This window comes from Pan paniscus, chromosome 18 (assembly GCF_029289425.2).
Source record: "Pan paniscus chromosome 18, NHGRI_mPanPan1-v2.0_pri, whole genome shotgun sequence".
Classification (NCBI taxonomy): domain Eukaryota; kingdom Metazoa; phylum Chordata; class Mammalia; order Primates; family Hominidae; genus Pan; species Pan paniscus.
The window spans coordinates 24,736,250-24,760,538 of NC_073267.2; the positions used below are offsets into that span (position 1 = coordinate 24,736,250).

Here is a 24,289-nt window from a genome sequence, read left to right on the forward strand (position 1 = left end):
CAAACATTATCAGGTTGACCTTATTTTTCTGACTCTATTCTGGAACACCGCATTTTATTCCCAATGGAATAACCACCTCCCTTCTCCACCTCTACCCATCCTACCCCACCCCACACACACACGCCCCTGGCATCTTTCAAGGCTTGGCAGAAACTACCCTCTCCAAGTTGCCTCCAGCATTGGCAGGGAGGGAGCAGATGAAACTGACCACACTCTTCCCTGCTGGCTGTCAACACACACCACCCATCCTGGGCAAGTGGCCACTTCCATTTCTGGGGATGGGCTTAGGTGCTCACCATTGGCACCCCCCCAAGTCCTCTTTGTCCACTGGGACACAATGACATGGCTCCTGGCATGGGGCCTGGTGGGCAGGGTGTTTTCCTGTGTAATTGTACTCGTACAGGATAAAGCCCGGTGCAGCTGAGTGCTCTGGCAATAAGGAAAGCAAACACAGCAATAAGACTCTGTCAACAAGGGTATGGGAGAAAGGAGCCATCCAGGAAATGCAAGCTCTGGTGCAGCCACCTCCTCTGAAATCCCTCTTTGGTTCACTCCGTCCCCAGCAGGACAGGTCCAGAAATTATGAAAAGAGTTGTCAGGCTGCTAGAGACCCAAGGCAGATTTTTCTAGTTGATTGAACGCTCTCCCTTTTGGTTGCTTTTATGCATTTTTCTTTTTTTTTTTTTTCTTTTTTTTGAGACTGGAGTCTCACTTTGTCGCCCTGGCTGGAATACGGTGGCGCGATCTCAGCTCATTGCAACCTCCGCCTCCCAGGTTCAAGTGACTCTCCTGCCTCAGCCTCCCGAGTTTTTGGGATTACCTTCCTGCACCACCATGCCCAGCTAATTTTTGCATTTTTAGTAGAGACGGGATTTCACCATGTTGGCCAGGCTGGTCTCAAACCCCTGACCTCAAGTGATCTGCTCACTTCAGCCTCCCAAAGTGCTGGGATTACAGGTATGAGCCACCGTGCCCAGCCTCTTTTTTGAATTTTTTTTTAAACTATAAAAGTAATACAATTTTGGAAAACAGGTACAAATATCAGAATGCAAGTTGAAGTGCGCATCCGATCTTAACTTCTTATACAAACCCCTGTTCTGCCAAATAGTAGAAACTTAATTCCAACCCATCCAGCATCTCCCCAGATCCTTACACCAGGGTTGTACCTAAATTCAAGGAAGGAGGCTGGACATGGAGGCTCACATCTGTAATCTCAACACTTTGAGTGGTCGAGGCGGAAGGATTTCTTTAGACCATGAGTTTGAGACCAGCCTGGGCAACATAGTGAGACCCTGTCTCAAATAAATAAATAAATAAATAAATAAATAAATAAATAAATAAATAAATGCCACACAGCTGTAGTCTCAGCTACTTAGCTACTCGGGAGACTGAGGTGGGAATATCTCTTGAGCCAGGGAGTTTGAGGCTGCAGTGAGCTATGATTGCACCACTGCACTCCAGCCTGGGCAACAGAGCAAGACCTTGTCTCTAAAATAAACAAAACAAAAAAATTCTTGGAAGCTTAACTTTTTTTTTTAAGTCTGTATTTCCTGCTTCCCTACAACTATCTTTGCCTAACAATAGATTTTTTCATATACTTAGAATCTTGGTTTTTTTCAAGCAGCATTCTATTATAAGCTTTTTTCCATTTTGCTATTAAAAATTATCTTCTCATTTATTACTTTTATGATGCAAGCAATATATGTTCATTGTAGGAAAGTTACAAAGCACAGATAAACTAAAACAATTTCTTAAAAATAACTCAAGATCCTGCTACCCAGAGATAATCATTATAAACGTTCTGGTTAATGCCACCTGTGTTATTTTTCCTATGCACATAGATACATATAAACCCACATGGTTTTTTTGTTTTTTGTTTTGTTTCTTTGTTTGTTTTGAGACAGAGTCTCACTCTGTCACCCAGGCTGGAGTGCTGTGGCGTGATTTCGGCTCGCTGCAAACTCTGCCTCCCAGGTTCAAGCGATTCTCCTGCCTCAGCCTCCCGAGTAGCTGGGATTATAGGTGTGCGCCACCATGCCCAGCTAATTTTTTTTGTATTTTTAGTAGAGACAGAGTTTCATCATGTTGGCCAGCCTGGTTTCAAACTCCTGGCCTCAAGTGATCCACCTGCCTCAGCCTCCCAAAGTGCTAGGATTACAGGTGTGAGCCACCACACTCAGTCCTTATTTTTTATTTTTACAAATTTATGGGGAACAAATGCAGTTTTGCTACATGGATGTACTGCCTAGTGGTGACGTCTGGGTTTTCAGTGTAACCGTCACCCCAACAGTGTACAGCGTACCCACTAGGTAATTCCTCATTCCTAACCCCTCTCCTACTCTCTCAAGTCTCCAGTGATTATTATGTTCTTTTATTGCTATTGCCCAGGCTGGAGTGCAGTGGTGCAATCATAGCTCACCACAGCCTCAAACTCCCAGACTCAAGCAATCTTCCCGCCTCAGCCTTCCAAGAAGCTGGGACTACAGGCATGCATCACTATGCTCAGCTAACGTTTTTATTTTTTGTAGAGGTGGGATCTCGCTATATTGCCCTGGATGGTCTCAAACTCCTGGCCTCAAGCGATCCTCCCACCTTGAACTCTCAAAGTGCTGGGATTACAGACAGGAGCCACCATGCCTGGCCTAACACAGTTTTTTTTAAAAAACAAAAATAATTGGCTGGGAATGGTGGCTCACGCCTGTAATCTCAGCACTTTGGGAGGCCAAGGCAGGCGGATCACCTAAGGCCAGGAGTTCAAGATCAGCCTGGCCAACATGGTGAAACCTCCATCTCTACTAAGAATACAAAAATTAGCCGGGCATGGTGGTGCACGCCTGTAATCCCAGCTACTCGGGAGGCTGAAGCAGAGAGAATCACTTGAACCCAGGAGGTGGAGGTTGCAATGAGCCAAGATTGTGCCATTGCACTCCAACCTGGGAGGCAGAGCGAGACTCCATCTCAAAAATGATAATAATAATAATAATAACTAACCATTTTTCTTAATGGCTCCCCAATACCTCATTGTGTGCCTGTATCGTAGTTTGTGGAACCCTTCTGCTCTTGCATGTTTAAGGTTTCTTGCCATGAGTGTCTGTATCCATACAGAGAAGCTGGGCAGAGAGGATTTAGCCATCGCAAAATGTGGTCACTTCTCAAACCAAAATGTGGTGCTTGGCTAGCAGGTGAACAAGAAAATGACAAACCAGGAGCCCTTCTGGCCTCATGACAAGATGGGTCCTCCAAAGGCCAGATGCACACTTGTTTTTCCTTGAAAAGGACATTCACAAAGAAAAGAATAAACAGGAAGGTTTTCCTCACAGCTATGACCACATCTTCTGTCTTAGAGTTTGGGGTCTTCCGGATCAGTTGGCAAGACATGTGTCAGGCTGCTGGGATGGAGGCCTATATCATCCTAGAGCCAGCAGTGGAGAAACCCACAGAACGAGTCTTGTAAGGAAGCCGCCAAGCATGGCAGCTGGGGCCAAGGGGTCAGTAGGGCCAGTTGTCTTTAAGTCACAAGTGGGAAGGTGTTTTATCTAATCTGGTGAGTTTACAAGACAAGAAAGGATCTTTGCTGAATCTGTCACCCCACGCAGAGTGGCATGTGCAGATGGCTTTTAGATAGTGCACAGACAATTGCTTTTCATCTCATTAGTAATTATTTATGTTGAGGGGTATTAGAAAACATATATAATTAGCAGCATCCAACCTGTGATTTTGTGGACATTCTTGCTTAGGACAAAACTAAAGTAGGTATTTAAGTAAAAAACAAGAGTGAGTCAACTTAAAGAAAGATATTAAGTAAATGATAGTATAATTGGTTCCCAGGGACAGCCCAGATCATGATGGGCATGAAGTCCATCCTTGTACATCTCAAAGTCAGCCCTTGTGCATTAAGTACTTAGTCCCTGAGAATAGAAAGACAGCCAGCAATCTTTCGCTCCAATCTTTGGTCTGCCTTTGCTACAAGAGGCCTCTGTTTTCAGAGACAGCTTCTCAGAGCTCCTTAACAAGCATGAGCTGGACTCAAGAACCCAGGAGGTACTGGAAACAGGCAGTCAGCACAGATGCAACATCTGAGTTCCTAAAATCCGGAAGTGGGTCAGGTCAATTTCAAACATGGAAGTCCTGTCCTGCAACAATTTGGTTAAATGCCTCTGAATTGTGGGTGGTGGTTTCGCCACCCAAGCTATACCTTGAGCGTTTATTTTTGAAGTGAGTTTTTGTTTGTTTGTTTTTTGAGACAGGGTCTCGCTCTGTCACCCAGGCTGGAGGGCAGTGGCATGATCATGGCTCACTGCAGCCTTGAACTCCTGGACTCAAGTGATCCTCTGACCTCAGCCTCCTGAGTAGTTGGGACTACAGGCACGCACCACCATACCCAGTTCATTTTTTAAGATTTTTTTTGTAGAGAGACGGTCACGCTGTCTTGCCCAGGCTGGTCTTGAACTCCTGGGCTCAAGCGATCTTCCAACCTCGGCCTCCCAAAGTGCTGGGATTACAGGCATGAGCCACCATGCCTAGCTTGTTTATTATTATCATTATTATTATTATTAGAGACAGGGTCTCGCTCTGTCCCCCAGGCTGGAGTGCAGTGGTGCAATCATGGCTCACTGCAGCCTCATCAGTTTGGGCTCAAGGGATCCTCTCACCTCAGCCTCCTGAGTAGCTGGGACTATAGGTGTGTGCCACCAAACATGGCTAATTTTTGTATTTTTTTGTTTCACCAACATGGTTTCACTGTATTGCCCAGACTGGTCTCAAACTCCTGGGCCCAAGCGATCCTCCCACCTCGGCCTCCTAAAGTGCTTGGATTACAGTTGGGAACCACTGTATCCAGCCTGTTTATTTTAAACCTAGTTTTCCTTTTGTATTTAGAAGACAATAATTTTTCTACTTGCCTAATGAAGTGAACCACAGCTAATAAGAGCTAATGCACCCATAGTGCTGTGAAATACACATTGTTTTAAGCACCCTCGGAGGTAGGTGTAATACTGCCCTCTCCATGCAGTTGAGGAGACAGAGACACAGAGATACCATGTAGCTTGTGCAGGGTTACATGGCACAGCTGAGCATTCACACCCAAAGCTTGGCTCCAGCAACCAAGCCCTGACCGACTCCCCAGTAAGGGGAATCATGGTAAAGCCCTTCCTTCAAACTGTATCTTCATTGCATCTTTTTTTCCATACTGGGGGTCATGCACACTCACATTCCAACCAAGCGATAGAAGGCTTTCTTCTTTTGAAAATACGCCAGCCTGGGCAACATGGTGAGACTCTGTCTCCACAGAATATTTTAAAAATTAGTTGGGCGTGGTGGCATGTGCCTGTGGTCTCAGCTACATGGGAGACTGAGGCGGGAGAATCACTTGAGCCCAGGGAGTTGGAGGCTGCGGTGAATTGCGATTGCACCACTGCACTCCAACCTGTGTCACAGAGTGAGACCCTGTCTCAAAAAAAAAAAAAAAAAAAAAAAGAGAGTGAAAGAAAAAGAAGAAAATATGGCCCAGCTCAGCAAAACATTGTTGACTATGGCTCCAGGCAGAAGCCCATGTTTTGCAGCTACCCATGTGTCGCCTTTGAGGGCCTCAGGAAAAGTCACTTCTTTGTGTGGTTGTAGTGCCCAGGGACCCCGACTTGGCAGGTGGAGCACGGGCTGGACTTCAGCTCTTGTCCGGCATCCTCCAACCTGGATGGGCCCAACGTGAACAATCCCCTTGGTCCCTTGATGGTTAGGAAGAAAAGCAGGCACAAGCAGCTGTTCTGAAGCTATAGCGGTTTTGCTCGGAGCATTGGCCCACGTGTGGGGTTGGGATTGACAAAAGCAGGCTGAGAGAGATGAGGGCCTTGGAAGGAACAGGAAAGAGGCCAGACAGGATTCTGAGGGGCATTTCCCCCAGTGCCTTGCTTTCGGATCCTGCAGCCTGCTCTCTGTGCAGTGCCTGAGGGGCAGGGATGTGTGCTGTACTGAGCTCTGAGGAATGAGATCTCTTGTCTTTTTGTTTTTTGGGTTGTTTTAGACCAGGGTCCTGCTCTGGTGCCCAGGCTGGAGTGCAGTGGCACGATCATAGTTCACTGCAGCCTCCAACCCCTGGGCTTAAGTGATCCTCCCTCCTCAGCCTCCTGAACAGTTGGGACTAGAGTCATGCGCCACCACACCTGGCTAATTTGTAAATTTTTTCTAGAAATGGGGTCTTGCTATGTTGCCCAGGTTCTTGAACTCCTGGCCTCAAGCGATCCTCCTGCTGCAGCCTCCCAAGTGGCAGGCATGAGCCACCATGCCCGGCCGAGATCTCTTAAGGGCAGTCGAGGCTTCCCTGGAGCTAGCTGCAGGAGATGGAGATAACCCGGGTTATGGCTTCACATCTGGAGACCAGACAAGGTTTTCCAAGGACCCTGGCACATGCTCCCTGAAAGGTGTGGCCAGCGTTCTTTATCACCAGCCAGCAGCTTTCATCTGAGCTCTTATCTGATACTTGCCATGATTCATCTTCCATCTCAGGACCAGCTAGATGGGCACAGCCGAGATGCATTGAGCCCACAGGAGGGCAGGGCTGTGTTGAAGAGGGTGGCAGGTCTCTGCCCCACACAACTTGCTCACCCTCCCCACTGGCTCCTGTCAGAATCACTCCCTTCTTTCTCAGCGCTCCTGGGTGGTGTGTAGCACCTGCAAGTTTGGCCTTAAGTACTCCCTTCTTTTCCCAACAGCCCAGATGACAAAGTTCAAGGGGCCAGGGAGCTTTTCCTAGTCACTTTTTTTTTTTTTTTTTTGAGACAGAGTCTCACTTTGTCATCCAGGCTGGAGTGCAGTGGTGCAATCTCTACTCACTACAACCTCTGCCTCCTGGGTTCCAGTGATTCTCCTGCGTCAGCCTCCCAAATAGCTGCTATTACAAGTACCCACCACCAGGTCCAGCTAATTTTTGTATTTTTTTTAGTAGATTCGCCATGTTGGCCAGGCTGGTCTCGAACTCTTGACCTCAGGTGATCCACCTGCCTTGGGCTCCCAGAGTGCTGGGATTACAAGCTTGAGCCACCACGCCAGGCCTCCTGGTCACTTTTATGAGTACACTAATCCCACTCATGATACATGATTCAACACCTCCCAAAGGCCAGCCTCATTTCAACATATGAATTCATTTTAAAATATGAATTTGGTGGGGGGACACATTCATTCAGATCACTGCACCAGCACAGCTCAGAATTAGCACAGGAGGGGGAGCATCTATTCCAGGTCTGAGTTCTGTCTCAACAGGGGCCTCTTTGTAGGATCAACACTAGCCATGTAAAGGGGTGGGATGAATTTACACCACCATGAAGTGTGAGCTAAGGACAGGGCATTATAAGGAAACCCACAAGGCTGTTTTGTGTGGGGTTGGGTTTTTGTTTGTTTGTTTGTGATAAGGTGTGCTGAGCTCTGAGGAATGGGATCTCTTGTCTTTTTGTTTTTTGGGTTGTTTTTAGAGACAGGGTCCTGCTCTATTGCCCAGGCTAGATTGCAGTGGTGCAATCACAACTCACTGCAGCCTCAACCTCCTGGGCTCAAATGATTCTCCCACTTCAGCCTCCTAAGCAGCTGGGACCACAGGCACATGCCATCATGCCCAGCTCTTCTTATTTTTTCTTTTTTGAGATGGAGTCTCACTCTGTTGCCCAGGCTGGAGTGCAGTAGTGTGATCGCGACTCACTGAAACCTCTGCCTCCCGAGTTCAAGCGATTCTCCTGCCTCAGCCTCCCGAGTAGCTGGGATTACAGGTGCCCACCACCATGCCCAGCTAATTTTTTGTATATTTAGTAGAGACGAGGTTTCACCATGTTGATCAGGCTGGTCTTGAACTCCTGACCTCAGGTAATCCACCCACCTTGGCCTCCCAAAGTGCTGGGATTACAGGAGTAAAGCACAGCACCTGGCCTCGTTTTTTATTTTTTGTAGAGACGGGATCTCACTATGTCGCCAGGCTGATCTCGTACTCCTAAGCTCAAGTGATCCTCCTGCTTTGGCTTCCCAAGGTGCTGGGATTACAGGCATGAGCCACCATGCCTGGTCAGAGATGTTTTTTATCTCCTAGGCTCCCTGTAATCCCACAGGTAGGCATTGCCAGGGCCAGGGCACCTGCTGACATGGTGAGGATTCCATCCTAGTGGAGTGACCCCAGCCTCACGGGTCTTCCTTCAAAGGAGCCAAGTGTAGAAAAGTGGCCTTGTTGGCCAGGCGCAGTGGCTCATGCCCGTAATCCAAGCACTTTGGGAGGCCGAGGCAGTGGATTACGAGGTCAGGAGTTCAAGACCAGTCTGGTCAAGATGGTGAAACCCCACCTCTACTAAAAATACAAAAACTTAGCTGGACGCGGCGGCAGGCGCCTGTGATCCCAGCTTACTCGGGAGGTTGAGGCAGGAGAATCGCTTGAACCTGGGGGCAGAGGTTGCAGTGAGCCAAAATCGCCCCATTGCACTCCAGCCTGGGCAACAGAGTGAGACTCCAAAAAAAAAAAAAAAAAAAAGAAGAAGAAGAAAGGGAGGGAGGAAGGAAGGGAGGGAGGGAGGAAGGAAGGAAGGAAGGAAGGAAGGAAGGAAGGAAGGAAGGAAGGAAGGAAGGAAGGAAGAAAGAAAGAAAAAAGGCCTTATTACTGAAGCATAGATGGCCACCAGGGCCAGGCAGGCTAGGTTTAGGTGCAGCTGTTTGCAGTTGTTGTCTGGGGAAACCAGCTGCCAGCCATTGAGGAATTTGGGACAACTAGAGACCTTGGGGAGTGTGGGATTTCCCTGCCAGGGAGTGACTCAGTCCCATGAGAAGCAGAGTCTAGAGACCTCTTCTCTGCTTGGCCATTTCTCTGTGAATGACAGTTCCAACCACCCATGGTAAACACCCAGGGCCATTTTGAATAATTCTACACCTTCCATAAAATGTTAATACCAAGAATAATAATTTTTAAAAATAACAATAGCTGCCATTTATGAACACTTACTTTGCGACGGGCACTGTGCAAACTGCTTCCCATGCCTTATCTTATTGAATCCTGACAACAACCTAGAAGGCACAGGTACTATTATTCCCATTTGCAGATGATAAAATTAAGGCTCATGGCTGGATGCAATGGCTCGCACTTGTAATCCCAGCAATTTGGGAGGCCAAGGTGGGGGGATTGCTTGAGCCCAGGAGTTTGAGACCAGCCTGGGCAATACAGCAAGACCCCATCTCTAATTTAAAAATTAAATTAAGTTAAAATTTAAAAATAAAGACTCAGAGAGACCAACCTATTTACGTCATGGATTGAGCCCCTTCCTTAAGGAGATGGCAGAACCAGACCCTAACTGGGGCCTAACTCCCAAACCCTACCCTGTCTGCCCTTGAATGGGAATGTTAGTCACATCCAGGTCCTTAACGCCCAGATGTGCTGCGCTTGCCTGCGATGTGGATGGGAATGACTCATCACCATGTAAGGTTGCTCCCTGCCCCATAGAATGAGAGGGTGACTCTGCCATTGCCACACCATGGAATGAAACCGTGGGACAGCCACCAACATGCCCCCAACAGGGTGGACAGCCACATTCCCCAGACACCACCCAACACGTGGGGTGGCGACCCCAGAGGACATCTCCACGTGGTGTGGGAGTGTGGCTACCGCCTCAACACTGCCTTACAGTGAACCTCCCATGACCCACCCCGGAGAACTCAGAGTTGACATCAGCATGACATTGCTATAAATTCTTAGCATTTCAGGGCTCGAATGAATGATAAAGTGTTTCTAAACCAGTGCTTTCCAGCCTTTTTCGAGTCATGCTATATACATGCATACTGTATGCACAGAATTCACACTACAGTAAAGAGACAAGGTGGCATGTGACCAACGGCAGTGGAGGGCAGGCAGTGGGGGACAGGGGTGCTCCAGCCGCCCACAGGTCTAGAACATCAACACTTCAGCTCACCTGAAACCCTGAGGCACACCCGTCTGGACTGCCCTAGTCCTGCCTTAACCTGCAGCAGCTGTTCTTCCTCGCTTTGCTTCTACAGCTCTTGTGGTAAAGCTGTTTGCACCCCATTCACCCCTCTGCAACCTTCTCATTCTAAGTGGTCAAGCTGTTTCCCATTTGAGAATATTACAGTGTTGCAATCAACATCCTTAAACTGTGCACACGTGTGTGCATGCACCAATGCACCAAAGCACACTTACTACATGAAATGGAACTGTGGGGTCATGGGCTGTCACATTTTAAATGTAGTAGGGACTGCCAGATTACTGTCCAAATGACTGCACCAATTTCAACCCCATCAGCACATAAACGTGTTTTTTTCCCCAGAGCTCGGCCCATACTTAGTATTATGGAACAGTTTAATCTTTGCAAATCTAATCACTGCTATACAAATTTGTTGGCTCTAACTCCAATCAGTCCACATTTTAAATTTTAATTGTTCTTTTCAATATTTTTTTTCTCTTTCCTGTGGACATGTAAGCTACACGAAGGCAGAGATTCATTGCCTGACTGTTTTGTTCACTGATGAATGTCCAGCACCTAGAACAGTGCAGAGTACACAATGGATGATTAATCAATATTTGCTGACTGAATAGATTAAACATTGATATGCTGCAAAATTCAAAAGGTGCAAAAGGAGTAAATAACTTTTTTATGTCTCCTTTTCTGCCTGTTCCCCCAGCCACTCAGTTCCTTTCTTGAGGGCAACTCATATTACCACTTTCTTGTGTGACCTGGTAGAAGGACTGCACAGATACAAGGAAATACCTCTATGTTGCCTAAGCTGGCCTCATACTTGTAGGCTCAAAGATCCTCCTGCCTCAGCCTCCCAAAGTTCTGGGATTATAGGAGTGAGCCACCGTGCCAGCCTGTATTTTCTTTTTTCTTTTAGATGGAGTTTCTGTCTGTCGCCCAGGCCGGAGGGCAGGCTTGGCTCACTGCAACCTCTGCCTCCCAGGTTCAAGCGATTCTCCTGCCTCAGCCTCCCAATAGCTGGGATTACAGGTGTGTGCCACCATGCCCAGCTAATATTTGTATTTTTAGTAGAGACAGGGTTTTGCCATTTTGGCCAGACTAGTCTTGAACTCCTGACCTCAGGTAATCCACCTGCCTCAGCCTCCCAAAGTGCTGGGATTACAGGTGTGAGCCACCATGCCCGGCCTCTATTTTTTTTTTTTTAACATAAATGCATGTGTGCTTCATATGCTGTTCTACCCTTTCTTTGCTCTCACTTAACTGTATATATTGACAACATTCACTGTCTCTGATCAGCTCAAATAAGACCTTTATCTTAGAGGGCTGTGGAGGAAGCCACTTTTCCTATCGTCTCCATTAGTCATGCTGTGTTTGGCTTTCTGGGAGCACCCCTAGATGTCAGGGAACCACAGCCTTGGGCAAAGGAGGTTCATAGGTGCACACAGAGGATGCGGGCAGCTGCATGGCCCCACTTCAGATTTCCCCAACACCCACCAGAACAGGTGCAAGATGTCAGGTGTCCCGTCTGAGCTAGTAGGTGAGAGGTGGCCGGAAGCCAGGCAATCTGGTTTCTATTTTCAGACCTGCCCTTTGACTCACCATGACTGTGGGTAAGTCCCTCTGAGTCCCTCTGTGCTCTAAATTCTCTGTGTAATGGGCATAATTATGCCCACCCCAACATACTTAAAAGGACGGCATGAAGCCACACCAGGAAATGCCTTGGAAGAGAGCATATGTCCTTGGACCAGTACATGCTTCAGCCCGTGAAAGACAATTAACAGGGCATTTCCCAAAGGGTGGTAAGCAAGACGATTTTTTTTTTTTTTTTGAGACAGAGTCTCGCTCTGTCGCCAGGCTGGAGTGCAGGGGCACGATCTCGGCTCACTGCAGCCTTCCCCTCCCAGGTTCAAGCAATTCTCCTGCCTCAGCCTCCTGAGTAGCTGAGACCACAGATGCGTGCCACCATGCCCAGCTAATTTTTGTATTTTTAGTACAGACGGGGTTTCACCATGTTGACCAGGATGGTCTCGATTTCTTGACCTCATGATCTGCCCACCTCGGCCTCCCAAAGTGCTGGGATTACAGACGTGAGCCACCACGCCTGGCCAAGATGATTTTTCTTTCAATGATTCTCAGAGGAACCTTTTTCTGAATAGTTAAGAAAGTATGTTCATGTGTATTAGGAAAAAATGGCTCAGCACATCAAACCTGTTATTTCACAGGTGTAATATTGCTTTGTATTCATAGTAGTGCCTAGGAGGAAGTTGAGTTTATTTTAGCCAAAAATAAAAAAATGAGATGATGTGGCATTATCTAGTAAGTAAATAATGATACAAGTGCTACACAGATTTAGCAAAAATTGCAGAAGTGGTATACAAATGATCAATGCTAAGGAAAGCATTGAATTAGCAGGTAGTTAGAGGGAAATAACAAAATCAAGCTTATAAATATTTATATGAAATACTCATTTGAAATATTTCTTTTTACTATTTATTTATTATTTTTTTAGACAGTGTCTTGCTGTGTCACCCAGGCTAGGCTTGCAATGATACAATCATAGCTAATTGCAACCTCCAACTCCTGGGCTCAAGCAATCCTCCCACCTCAGCCTCCCCGGTAGCTGAGACCACAGGCACATGCCACCACATTCGGCTAATTTTGTAAGTTTTTTGTCGAGGTGAGGCTTTCAATATGTTACCTGGGCTGGTTTCAAACTCCTGGACTCCAGTGATCCTCCTGCTTCAGTCTCCCAAAGCACTGGGATTACAGGCATGAGCTACCAGGAGTGGCCAGGTTTCTTTCTCTTTCTTTCCTTTTTTTTTTTTTTTTTTTTTTTTTTTGAGATGGAGTTTCACTCTTGTCGTCCAGGCTGGAGTGCAGTGGTATGATCTCGGCTCACTGCAACCTCCACCTCCCTACCAGGTTCAAGCAATTCTCCTGCCTCAGCCTCCCAAGTAGCTGGAATTATAGGCACCCGTCACCATGCCCGGCTAATTTTTGTATTTTTAGTAGAGACAGGGTTTCACCATGTTGACCAGGCTGGTCTCGAATTCCTGATCTCAGGTGATCCACCCACCTCGGCCTCCCAAAGTGCTGTGATTACAGGCTTGAGCCACCGTGCTTGGCCCCAGGTTTCTTCTTATTTAGTGCAAATATATATGACATAGTAAATCAGAGATCAGCAAACTTCTTTAAAGTACCAGATGGTTAATATTTAAACATTTAAAAAATATAGGCCAGGCACAGTGGCTCATACCTGTAATCCCAGCACTTTGGGAGGCCAAAGCAGGAGGATCACTTGAACCCAGGAGTTCAAGACCAGCTGGGCAATATGGCAAAACCCCATTTCTACCAAAAAATAATAATAATAACAAAAATTAGCCAGGTGGCACGCACCTGTAGTCCCAGCTACTTAGGACACTGAGGTGGGAGGATCGCTGGAATCCAGAAGGTTGAGGCTGCAGTGAGCTGAGATTGTGCTACCGCACTTCAACCTGGATGACAGAGTGAGACTCCGTGTCAAAAAAACCACAACAACAAAAAAGAAAGGCTCATTTAATACATTTCCTGCACCAAAGCTGGTAGCAACCATTTTTCTAAGAAGCCCTGGTTCTTTTAGTCAAAAATGGTATTTAGAGACCAAAATCTTGGTGCTGGGAATGCACATAATATTTGAATTTGTAAATAGAAATTGTGTCCAAGGTATGCCCTGGCTTCTCTAGAGATCCTGACAGCTCCCCTAAAACTCTTCTTCACTTTTTCTGGCCTGGACACTAAACCTCAGCTGTGGCTGTTACACCTGGCCAGGTGCTTGAGAATAAAGAGTCAGTCATGTCCTCTGGTTGCCCTTGCAGAGGCAGAAACATGCAAGATTTTTCAATAACCAGAGTCAAATCCACTTTCAGGTTAACCTTCAATTAACTTTAAAAATCCAGCTACCAGAAACCATATTCCCCAGTAATCTTGGATAATTGAGGTTTTGCTACGAAAATAAGTACAGGGGATTTTAATGAAAGCATCTGACCTGCAATTTACAGGAGTCACAAAGTCAGATGTCCACATGAGCCAGAGCAGCTAATGAAAATGAGTAAAGAGGGCTGGGTATAAGACAGCATGGAATGGGAAGAATTGGGGTGAGCTGGGAACACACTACCCATCCAAGGAGAGCAGCTGCTAGTCAAATCTAGCAGAACATGGTCATGCGGGGACAACCATCACATCTTTCTGACTTTTCAAAGGATGAAGAAAATCCACGTTTTAAAAAAATGTGAAATCTCATCATTTTGAAATGGCAATGGATTAAAGTCTTTTGTTAGAACTTTATTGAGACATAATTTACATATAATAGAATGCATCCATTTGAAGCATATTGTTTGATGAGTTTTCACAAGTGTATGCATTTAATGAACCACCATCCCATTCAAGATCTAGAATATTCTCATCGTCTCCAAAAGGCTCCCTGTACAACTTTTAGTCAATCCACTGCTCACCCAAGGCCCAGATACTTACTGATCTGCTTTCTGTCACAATAGATTAATTCATATTTTCTAGGGGTTCATATAATGGAATTCTAGAGTATGTATTCTTACGTGTTTAGCTTTTTACTCAGCATAATATTTTTTATATACATCCATGTTTTATGTATCAATAGTTGGTTCCTTTTTATTGTTGAATGGAATCCCATTATGGATATGCCGTAATTTATTCATTTCTTCCCCTGTTGGTGGGCGTGTGGATTGCTTCTAGGTGGGGGCTATTATGAATAAGTGAACATATATGTACAAGTCTGTGTGTGAACGTATGTTTTTCTCCTGGATAAGTAAAAGTGGAATTGTTGGGTCATATGATAAGTGTGCATTTAACTTTTTTTTTTTAAATATAGAGACAGGGTCTTACTATGTTACCAAGGCTGGCCTCAAACTCCTGGGCTCAAGCAATCCTCCTGGCTTGGCCTCCCAAAGTGCTGGGATTACAGGCTTGAGCCACTGCACCTGGCATCCTTAACTTTATTATTATTATTATTATTATTATTATTATTATTATGAGATGGAGTCTCACTCTGTCACCCAGGCTGGAGTGCAATGGCACGATCTCAACTCACTGCAACCTCTACCTCCTGGGCTCAAGCGATTCTCCTGTCTCAGCCTCCCAAGTAGCTGGGATTACAGGCGTGTGGCACCACTCCCAGCTAATGTTTTTGTATTTTTAGTAGAGACAGGGTTTCACCATGTTGGCCACGGAGTCTCAAACTCCTGACCTCAAGTGATCCACCAACCTTGACCTCCCAAAGTATTGGGATTACAGGTGTGAGCCACCGCGCCTGGCAACTTTATAAGAAACTATATCAAACTACCTTCCAAGGTGACTGTACCATTTTGCATTCCAACCAGCTGTGTAGGAGAATTCCAGTTGCTACACATCCTCACCAATACTAGATACTATCAGTCCTTCTAATGGGTGTGAAGTGATAGCTCATTGTGGGTGGTTTTGATCTGCATTTCTCCAGTGACTAATGATGGTGAGAATTTTTTCACGTGCTTATGGGCCATTCATATTTCCTCTTTTATGGTGTCTATTCAAATCATTGGCCCATTTTTTGTTGAACTGTTTGTCTTATTATTTAGTTGTAAGAGTTCTTTATATATTCCGCATAGAAATTCTTTGTCAGACATATGTATTCCAAGTATTTTCTCCCAGGAGCTTGCTCTCTCATTTTCTCAACCATGTCTTTTGAAAAGCAGAAGATTTTAATTCTAATAAGGTACAATTTATAAGTTTCTTATGATTCATGATTTTAGTGTCCTATCTGAAGATCTTTGCATATCCTAAGGTTACACAGATTTTCTTCTATGCTTTCTTCTGGGTGTTTTATAGTTTTATTAGGTCTATGAACCATTTGAAGTTAGTTTTTGCATATAGTGTGGGGTAGGAGTTAAGATTCCCTTTAAAAAAAATATGGACAACTACTTGTTTCAGCATTTGTTGTTGAAAAAAATTACACTTTTTTTATTTTTTTACGTTTTAATCTTTCTTTTAAATAGAGACAGGTTGTCACTGTGTTGCCCAGGATGGTCTCAAACTCCTGGGCTCAAGTGATCCCAGTACTTTATTGGCCCAAGTAACTGGAATTACAGGTGTGAGCCACCATGCCCGGCCAAGACTACACTCTCTTCATTGAATTACCTTGGCAAATTTGTAGGTCTAACAGAGCTCCTTAATCCAATGATCGGTAGATCTATCATTACACCAATACCACACTGTCCTGATAAATGCAACTTACAGTAAGTGTTGTTATCACATAGAAATGTCTTTCAACTTGTTTTTATTTTTCATAAGTTTTTTAAAATTTTGTTTTGAAGTGTGTGTGTGTGTGTGCATGTGTACACATGCATGTGTGTCTGATTTTGTTTTGTTTTTGCTGTTTTAGTTCTTTTGCTTTTCCATACATATTTTAGAATCAGTTTGTCAATTTCTACAAAAATTCTGCTGGGATTTTGGTTGAAATTGAGTAGACTCTAGAGATTACATGTGAGTTGACTCTAGAGGTTAATTGACATCTTAACAATATTGAGTCTTCTAATCTATGAGCATGGTATAGCTCTCCATTTATTTAAGCTTTCTTTTCATTTAAATGCTAAAACATCAGACAAGGTGCCAAGACAATTAAATGGGAGAAAGAATAGTCTAGGTGCTGGGACAAGTGGATAGGTACATGAAAAACAATGAAGTTGGATTCCTATCTCACACTGTATATGTAAATTAATTCAAAATGAATCAAAGACTTAAATATAAGAGCTGGAACTATAAAGTCCTTAGAGTAAAGCATAGAAACAGATCTTCAGGACCTTGGATTAGGCAATAGAGTCTTAGATATGAAACCAAAGCACACACGCAAAAAAGAAATATAGAGAAATTTGGCATCATCAAACTTAAAAACTTTTGTTCTTCAAAGGACACCATCAAGAAAGTAAAAAGACAACCCACAGAGAAGGAAAGACAATGTTTGCAAGTCCTGTCTGTTAAGGGACTTGTGTATAGAATATATAAATAACTCTTGCAACTCAGTAATAAAAAGATAAATAGCCCAGTTAAAAAATGATGAAGGATCTGAATAGACATTTCTCCAAAGAAGATATACTGGCCATATAATGGATCTAATGGCCAATATATAAGCTTATGAGAAGAAGTTCAACATCATAGCTATCAGGAAAACGCAAGTTGAAACCAACGTAAGATATCACTTCACACCCCATTAAGGTAGCTGTAATAACTTTTTAAAATGGATAATAAGTTTTGGAGAGGATGTGGAGAGATTAGAACTCTCACACACCGGGTGAAATTGTTAAGTAGTGCAGCCATTTTGGAAAACAGTCTTGCAGTTCCTCAAAAGGTTAGACATAGAATTACCATCAGACTCAGATCAGGAGTTCGAGACCACTCCTGGTTATATAACCAAGAGAAATGAAACCTATTTCTACACAAAACTTATACATGATCATTCATAGCAGTATTATCATAACAGCCAAAAAGTAAAAACAACCCAACTGTCCATCAACTGATGAATGGATAAATAAAATGTAGTCTCAACATAATATGGGATATTATTTAGCAATAGAAAGAAATGAAGCACTAATACATGCTGCAACATACCTTCAAAACACACTAAGTGAAAGAAGCCAGTCAGAAAAGACCACACATTGTGCAATTCCGTTTTTTGTTTGTTGAGACAGAGTTTCACTCTTGACACCCAGGCTGGAGTGCCGTGGCACAATCTCTGCTCACTGCAAACTCTGCCTCCCAGGCTCAAGCAATTCTCCTGCCTCAGTCTCCTGAGTAGCAGGGATTACAGGCACATGCCACCACACCCGGCTAATTTTGTATTTTTACTAGAGACAGGGCTGTACCATATTGGCTAGGCTGGCCTTGAACTCTTGACCTCAAGTGATCCACCCACCTCACCCTCCCAAATTGCTGGAATTATAGGCATGAGCCACTGTGCCCAGCCTGCAATTCCGGTTCTATTAGGGGTGTCCAATCTTTTGGCTTCCCTGGACCACATTGGAAGAAGAATTGTCTTGGGCCACTTATAAAATGGACTAACACTAACAATAGCTGATGAGCTAAGAAAAAAAAAAAATCTCCTAGTGTTTTAAGAAAGTTTATGAATTTGTGTTGGGCCACATTCAAAGCCATCCTGGGCTGCCTGTGGCCTGCAGGCCGCAGGATGGAAAAGCTTGATTTATATGAAACATCCAAAACAGGCAAATCTAGAGAGACAGAGAATAGATAAGTGGTTTCTGATGGGGAGGAGGAGAGTGGAGAGAGGAATGAGAAATAACTTCTAATGGGCATCGAGTTTTCTTTAGGGGAAATAAAGATGTTTTAAAATTGATTGTGATGATAGTTGAACAATGTGAATATACTGAAATCCAGTGAATTCTACACTTTAAATGGAACACACAACAAAAAATGCTAAAACAAATAGTTGTCCATATTTTTTTAAAGGGAATCTTAGCTTCTACCCCACACTATATGCAAAAACTAACTTCAAATGGTTCATAGACCTAATAAAACTATAAAACACTCAGAAGAAAGCATAGAAGAAAACCTGTCTCGTAAGAGAACTGAAACAGGGCTGGGCATGGTGGCTCATGCCTGTAATCCCAGCGCTTTGGGAGGCCAAGGAGGGCAGATCACCACGTCAGGAGATCGAGACCAGCCTGACCAACATGGATAAACCCCGTCACTATTAATCATACAAAATTAGCCGGGCGTGGTGGTGCATGCCTGTAATCCTAGCTACTCTGGAGGCTGAGGCAAGAGAATTGCTTGAACCTGGGAGGTGGAGGTTGCAGTGAGCTGAGGTCACGCGATCGCACTCCAGCCTGGGCAACAAGAGCAAAAGTTTGCCAAAAATAAAAAAAGAACAAGAAAGAAAGAAAGAAAGAAAGAAAAAGAAAGGAAGGAAGGAAGGAAGAAAAAAAAAGCCGAAACACTTTTCCGCATTTATTGTTTTTGCATTTGCTAACAGGAACATTTACCATGAGTTCAGGGCCAATGTATAGTCAGCAATCTGTGACTCTGAAGCATGACAATTGGTGTCTCTTTCTGTGTGCACACATGGACTTAGTCTCTACTTTACTTGTTTGGATTGGGTTAAGCTGTACACTGATTCAATCCCTTCTCCATAAACTGTGTATACATTCCAAACACAGACCATCTATCACCGTGGGGGTGAAATCTGACCAGAACATCATAAAGTTGTTTGCAGCACTTACTGAGTTTGATCTGGCTAATGACCCAAGGGGCCAGACTAGTTAGATGCTCAGCCAATACTCAACACACTTCTGTTATTTGCCTACCACTGTAACAACTTTTGCTACCTGTAGTACTGTTGTTTACTTAAACATTTTTCTTTAAATCAATTCCCCTTTTTTTACTTAAGCACGTTTATGAACATAAAGCAAAAGTCAGTATCTCTTGCCATAAGTAGAAGGTGGCTCTTAAAAATAAGCCCAGTGAAAACAGAATGTTACCCATTCTAACTAGATACTGTTGCCTGAGCCTGAGGCCTCATTGTTAAACCTGGAGATTAGAAGGGTTGGAGAGGTGTTAAGGAGCTGTTGGTACCAAGCTGAGACTTTCTCCTTGACTAAATCAGAATAATTACATGAGAATAGAAAAGGGTAGACATTCTAGAGGCCCTTTATATCTTCTACAACTACCTATTGGAACCTAATGTGATGTTCACCTATGTGGCTTTGGGGTGCTAGACTATATAAGGCAGACGAAGCCTTGGTTCTTCCCATATGCTTGAGTCATGGCAAACATTTAATACTTTGATGTTGCTCTTGTAGTTGCTATTATAATAACTGTTATTACTTTATTATTTCAGAGCAGGGAATAGACCTTCTGGGGAAAGTTGGGAGTGGGGTTACTCTATGAACATCCTCTTACAGCCATGATGGCTTGGGCAGGCACATAGAGTTTAATTCCTATCAGAGAATGGAGTTGGAGGTGGGGTGCAGTGGCTCACACCTGTAGTCCAAGCACTTTGGGAAGCCAATGCGGGTGGATCGCTTGATCCCAGGAGTTCGAGACAAGCCTGGGCAACATGGCAAAACCTTGTCTCTACTGAAAATACAAAAATTAGCTGGGCATGGTGGCATGCGCCTGTAGTCCCAGCTACTCAAGTGGCTAAGGTGGGAGGATCACCTGAGCCCGGGAGGTGGAGGTTGCAGTGAGTCAAGATCGTGCCACTGCACCCCAGCCTGGGCAACAGAGCGAGAGCCTGTCGAGAGAGAGGAGAGAGAAAGAGACAGAGAGAGAGAGAACAGAGTTGGAGGAGAAAGCACTTCATGCTTTGGCCAAGACCCCTTCTGGGGAAGGAAGGTGAGAAATGTTACTGTGTCAGATAATTGGATCAGGAGTGAATATGCTTGGGCAGGTTTAACATCTCTGTTTAGAAGTGAAGGTCTGACCTTATACATCTGGATATTCTGTGGGGTGTCAGGCACTGTGCTAGGCTTTGTCAGGGATACAGAGCTGCTGCCCTCAAGGGGCTTGTGATCTCCTGGGAGAAGCCACAGGCACAAGAAACTAGAACACAGGATAAAACAAGGGTCAATTTTACTTGTTTTATCCTGTGTTTTACTTGTAAAAACAAGCTTAATTTTACTATTAAGCTTCTTATGGGTGCAAATGGCAGGCATCCAATTTGGATATGCATAAATAAGGAAGAAAATGTATTGTTTCCATATCTGATGAGGCCAGGAATGAATGGCTTCAGGCATGGCTGGATCCAGGTGTTCAAATGGCGAAGTCAGAAATTTCTCTCCATCTCGTGCCTCTTCTTTCCTCTGTATTGGCTTTATTCTCAGGAAGACTTCCCGTTTGGGCTGCCAAATACCACCAGCTTAGTAGGCTTAGTTAAAAGTGAGGTCTCTCCTTCAGTTATTCCAATATAAACTAATAGAATTGAGTCCTAATGTTCCACTTTGAGTCACATGCACATCTCCCAGAGCTAAGAGGAGAGATCAGCCTGGCAACTCACACCAACTGAGATGAAAGGGACAGCGGGATATCTTCACCTGAAACCTCAGTGCAAGGGGGAGAGTATGCTGGGCACAGAGGAACCACACTGCCCAGCATGGTGCCCCCAGAAGGGAAAGGCTCTCAGAGGGGGTGAGGGTCCAGCCTGAAGTCAGGAGAGCTTCATGGAGGAAGTGGCCTTTGGTCTGGACCTTAAAGATCAAATACAACTGGGGCTCCAGGAATAGAGCTGGGATGCTCCTGCCGCAGGTTCCTGCTCTGTGTCCAGAGAGAAGGGAGGGGGAAGCAGGAATGTCCTTAGAAACCCTCATGTGCCATAACAAGTACCTGGTGGTCTTCACAGGAACCTGCCCTCTCATGCATATGGGAAACAGAGTCTCATCCATGACCCATACTCTCCAACCTCATGCTCCGGACACAACCTCACCCCATTCTAATTTGTATCCATGGAACACCCTTTTTTCCTTTTCTTTTTTTTCTTTTTTTTTTTTTTTTTTTTGAGACGGAGTCTCACTCTGTCGTCCAGGCTGGAGTGCAATGGTGCGATCTCAGCTCAGTGCAATCTCGGCTCACTGCAACCTCCACCTCCCAGGCTAAAGCAGTTCTCCTGCCTCAGCCTCCCAGGTAGCTGGGATTACAAGGGCCCGCCACCAGCTAATTTTTGTATTTTTAGTAGAGACAGGGTTTCACTATGTTGGCCAGGCTAGTCTCAAACTCCTGACCTCAGGTGATCCTCCTGCCTCAGCCTCCCAAAGTGCTGGGATTACAGGCATGAGCCACCGCACCTGGCTGGAATGCCCTTTTCAAATCCCAGCTTTGATGGCATCATACCCTCATGCCTCCAAAGGTTCCAGTTCTCTTGGGATTGAAACCCTAATCTTTAACACAGTCCACAAGCCCTTGCGTGGCCTGGCCCTGCTCACCCTTGCAGGCTCCCTCCCCACCCCTACAGGCTCCCTCCCCACTTCAGCCTTCCCCCTTCCCCTCCCCTCTCCTATCCTTTAACCTCAGCTCCTCCATCGCTTCTCCAAGGACTCTCAGACCCGGTCAGGCCTCCGTTTTCTAATAAAAATCACTGACACTTAGGTGCCAGGCATGAATCTACCCTCTCCATATTTTCATGCAGCCAGCCTCCACGACACCTTTATCAGGTGGAAGCTGTAATTATCCCCATTTTATGGATGAGGAAACTGAAGGACTGAGAAGGAGATTTGCTCAAAGTCACACAGCTAGGAAGCAGCAGGGCTGAGAGTCAAAGCCAGAAATTTCCCAGGAGTTCGAGGCTGCAGTGAGCCATGATCATGCCACTGCACTCCAGCCTGGGTGATAGAGTGAGACCCTGTCTCAAACAAACAAACAAAAAGCCAGAAAATTTGGTTACAGAATCCTTATTCTAAACCACCACCCTTTAATGCCTCTAGCATCTCAGGGCATGGGGTCCCAATCTTTCCTGTCATGTTTCATAGCTCTGCTTTTTTGATGGATTCTTCACTTAACATCTGTCTTACCCACTGACAGCTAGTGACAATGGAAACTGGCATACTGAGGACCTGGCCTGTGCTAGGCTCAGTACATAGCACTTTTTGTGTATTGCCGAATTTCATCCTCTCAGCAATCCTGTAAGTTAGATGTAATTGTTACAGTAAGTCTTCACTTAACATTGTTGATATGTTCTTGGAAACTGCAACTCTAGGCTAAACGATGTCTAATGAAATCAATTTCACCATAGGCTAATTGATATCAACAAGACTTAAGCTCCTATGGCCTATTTCTGGTCACAAAAAAAGTCACCAAATTTCTAAGTAAAGACCAAAATGCTTATAATATTAAACATTGAAATAAATATGAGCTATACATACATTTAAGAAAGATTAAGACCAGGTGCGGTGGTTCACGCCTGTAATGCCAGCACTTTGGGATGCTGAGGTGGGTGGATCACTTGAGCTCAGGAGTTTGAGACCAGCCTGGGCAACACGGTGAAACCCCGTCTCCACTAAAAATACAAAAATTCACTGATATGGTGGTGTGCATGCCTATAATCCCAGCTACTTAGGAGGCTGAGGTGGGAGGATCGCTTGAGCCTAGGAGGTAGAGACTGCAGTGAGCCACGACTGCGCCACTGCGCTCTAGGCTGGGTAAGAGAGTGAGACCCTATCTGAAAAAAGAAAAAGAAAAAGAAAGATTAATAAAAACAAGTAAGATCATTATTTACCCACTTATTCAGTTCAAGGTCACAGTGGCCAGAGCCTATCTCCGCAGCTGAGGCCACAGGCGGGAACCCACCCTACACAGGACACATTCCATTGCAGAGCACTCACACACAGTCACACTCACTCACCTGGGACCATGCAGACACATCATGGGGAGGACATGTAAACTCCATATAGACAGTGGCCCTGGCTGGGAATCTACTTTCTTTTCTCATCAATGTTACAATGAAACATTGAACAAAACGACGTCGTTTGAGGACTTGCTATACCACATTTTATGCACAGAGAACCTGAGTTGAGAGTTTAAGTCACTTGTTCACTAGGTTATGAATTCCCAAAGGGCAAAAAACCTTGTCCATTTTGCTCATTGAGTCCAGAAGGACCATTTGAGTGCCTGGCATATAGTAGGCATTCAATAAACGCATTTTGGTTGATTAGATGGATGGATGGATTGATGACGGATAGCCAAAGGAAGGAAGAAAAGAAGGAAAAAAGGGAGGGAGGGAGGGGGGAAGGTAAAGAGGGGGGAAGAACGGGGACGTACCGCCGCCCAGTTCCTGGACATGACTGGGACATCCTCGCAGGCAAGGCTGGTGTCCCAGCTGATGTGCGTCCCCATGCCTCTCTGCAGGTGCCACTATGCACGTGAAGAAGTACCTGCTGAAGGGCCTGCATCGGCTGCAGAAGGGCCCCGGCTACACGTACAAGGAGCTGCTGGTGTGGTACTGCGACAACACCAATACCCACGGCCCCAAGCGCATCATCTGTGAGGGGCCCAAGAAGAAAGCCATGTGGTTCCTGCTCACCCTGCTCTTCACCGCCCTCGTCTGCTGGCAGTGGGGCATCTTCATCAGGACCTACTTGAGCTGGGAGGTCAGCGTCTCCCTCTCCGTAGGCTTCAAGACCATGGACTTCCCCGCCGTCACCATCTGCAATGCTAGCCCCTTCAAGTAGGTGGCCCTGGAGCGCACAGCTGGCCTCAGCAGACAGGCGGTTCTCTTTCTCTCTTTTCTTCCCTTCTACCTTTCCTTTCCTTCCTTTCCTTCCTTCTCCTTTCTCTCCTTCTCTTTATTTCTCCCC

General features: G+C 45.1%; 1 protein-coding gene across 1 annotated transcript in view; it reads left to right on the forward strand.

Moving 5' to 3' along the window:
- The window catches only part of SCNN1B (sodium channel epithelial 1 subunit beta), an 81,641-nt gene that overhangs the window by 23,836 nt on the left and 33,516 nt on the right, over positions 1-24,289 (forward strand). The window contains exon 2 of the mRNA XM_003813712.6: positions 23,841-24,159. Coding sequence (XP_003813760.1) covers positions 23,849-24,159 — 311 coding nt within the window. The 5' untranslated portion in view covers positions 23,841-23,848. The remainder of the gene's footprint in view (positions 1-23,840; positions 24,160-24,289) is intronic.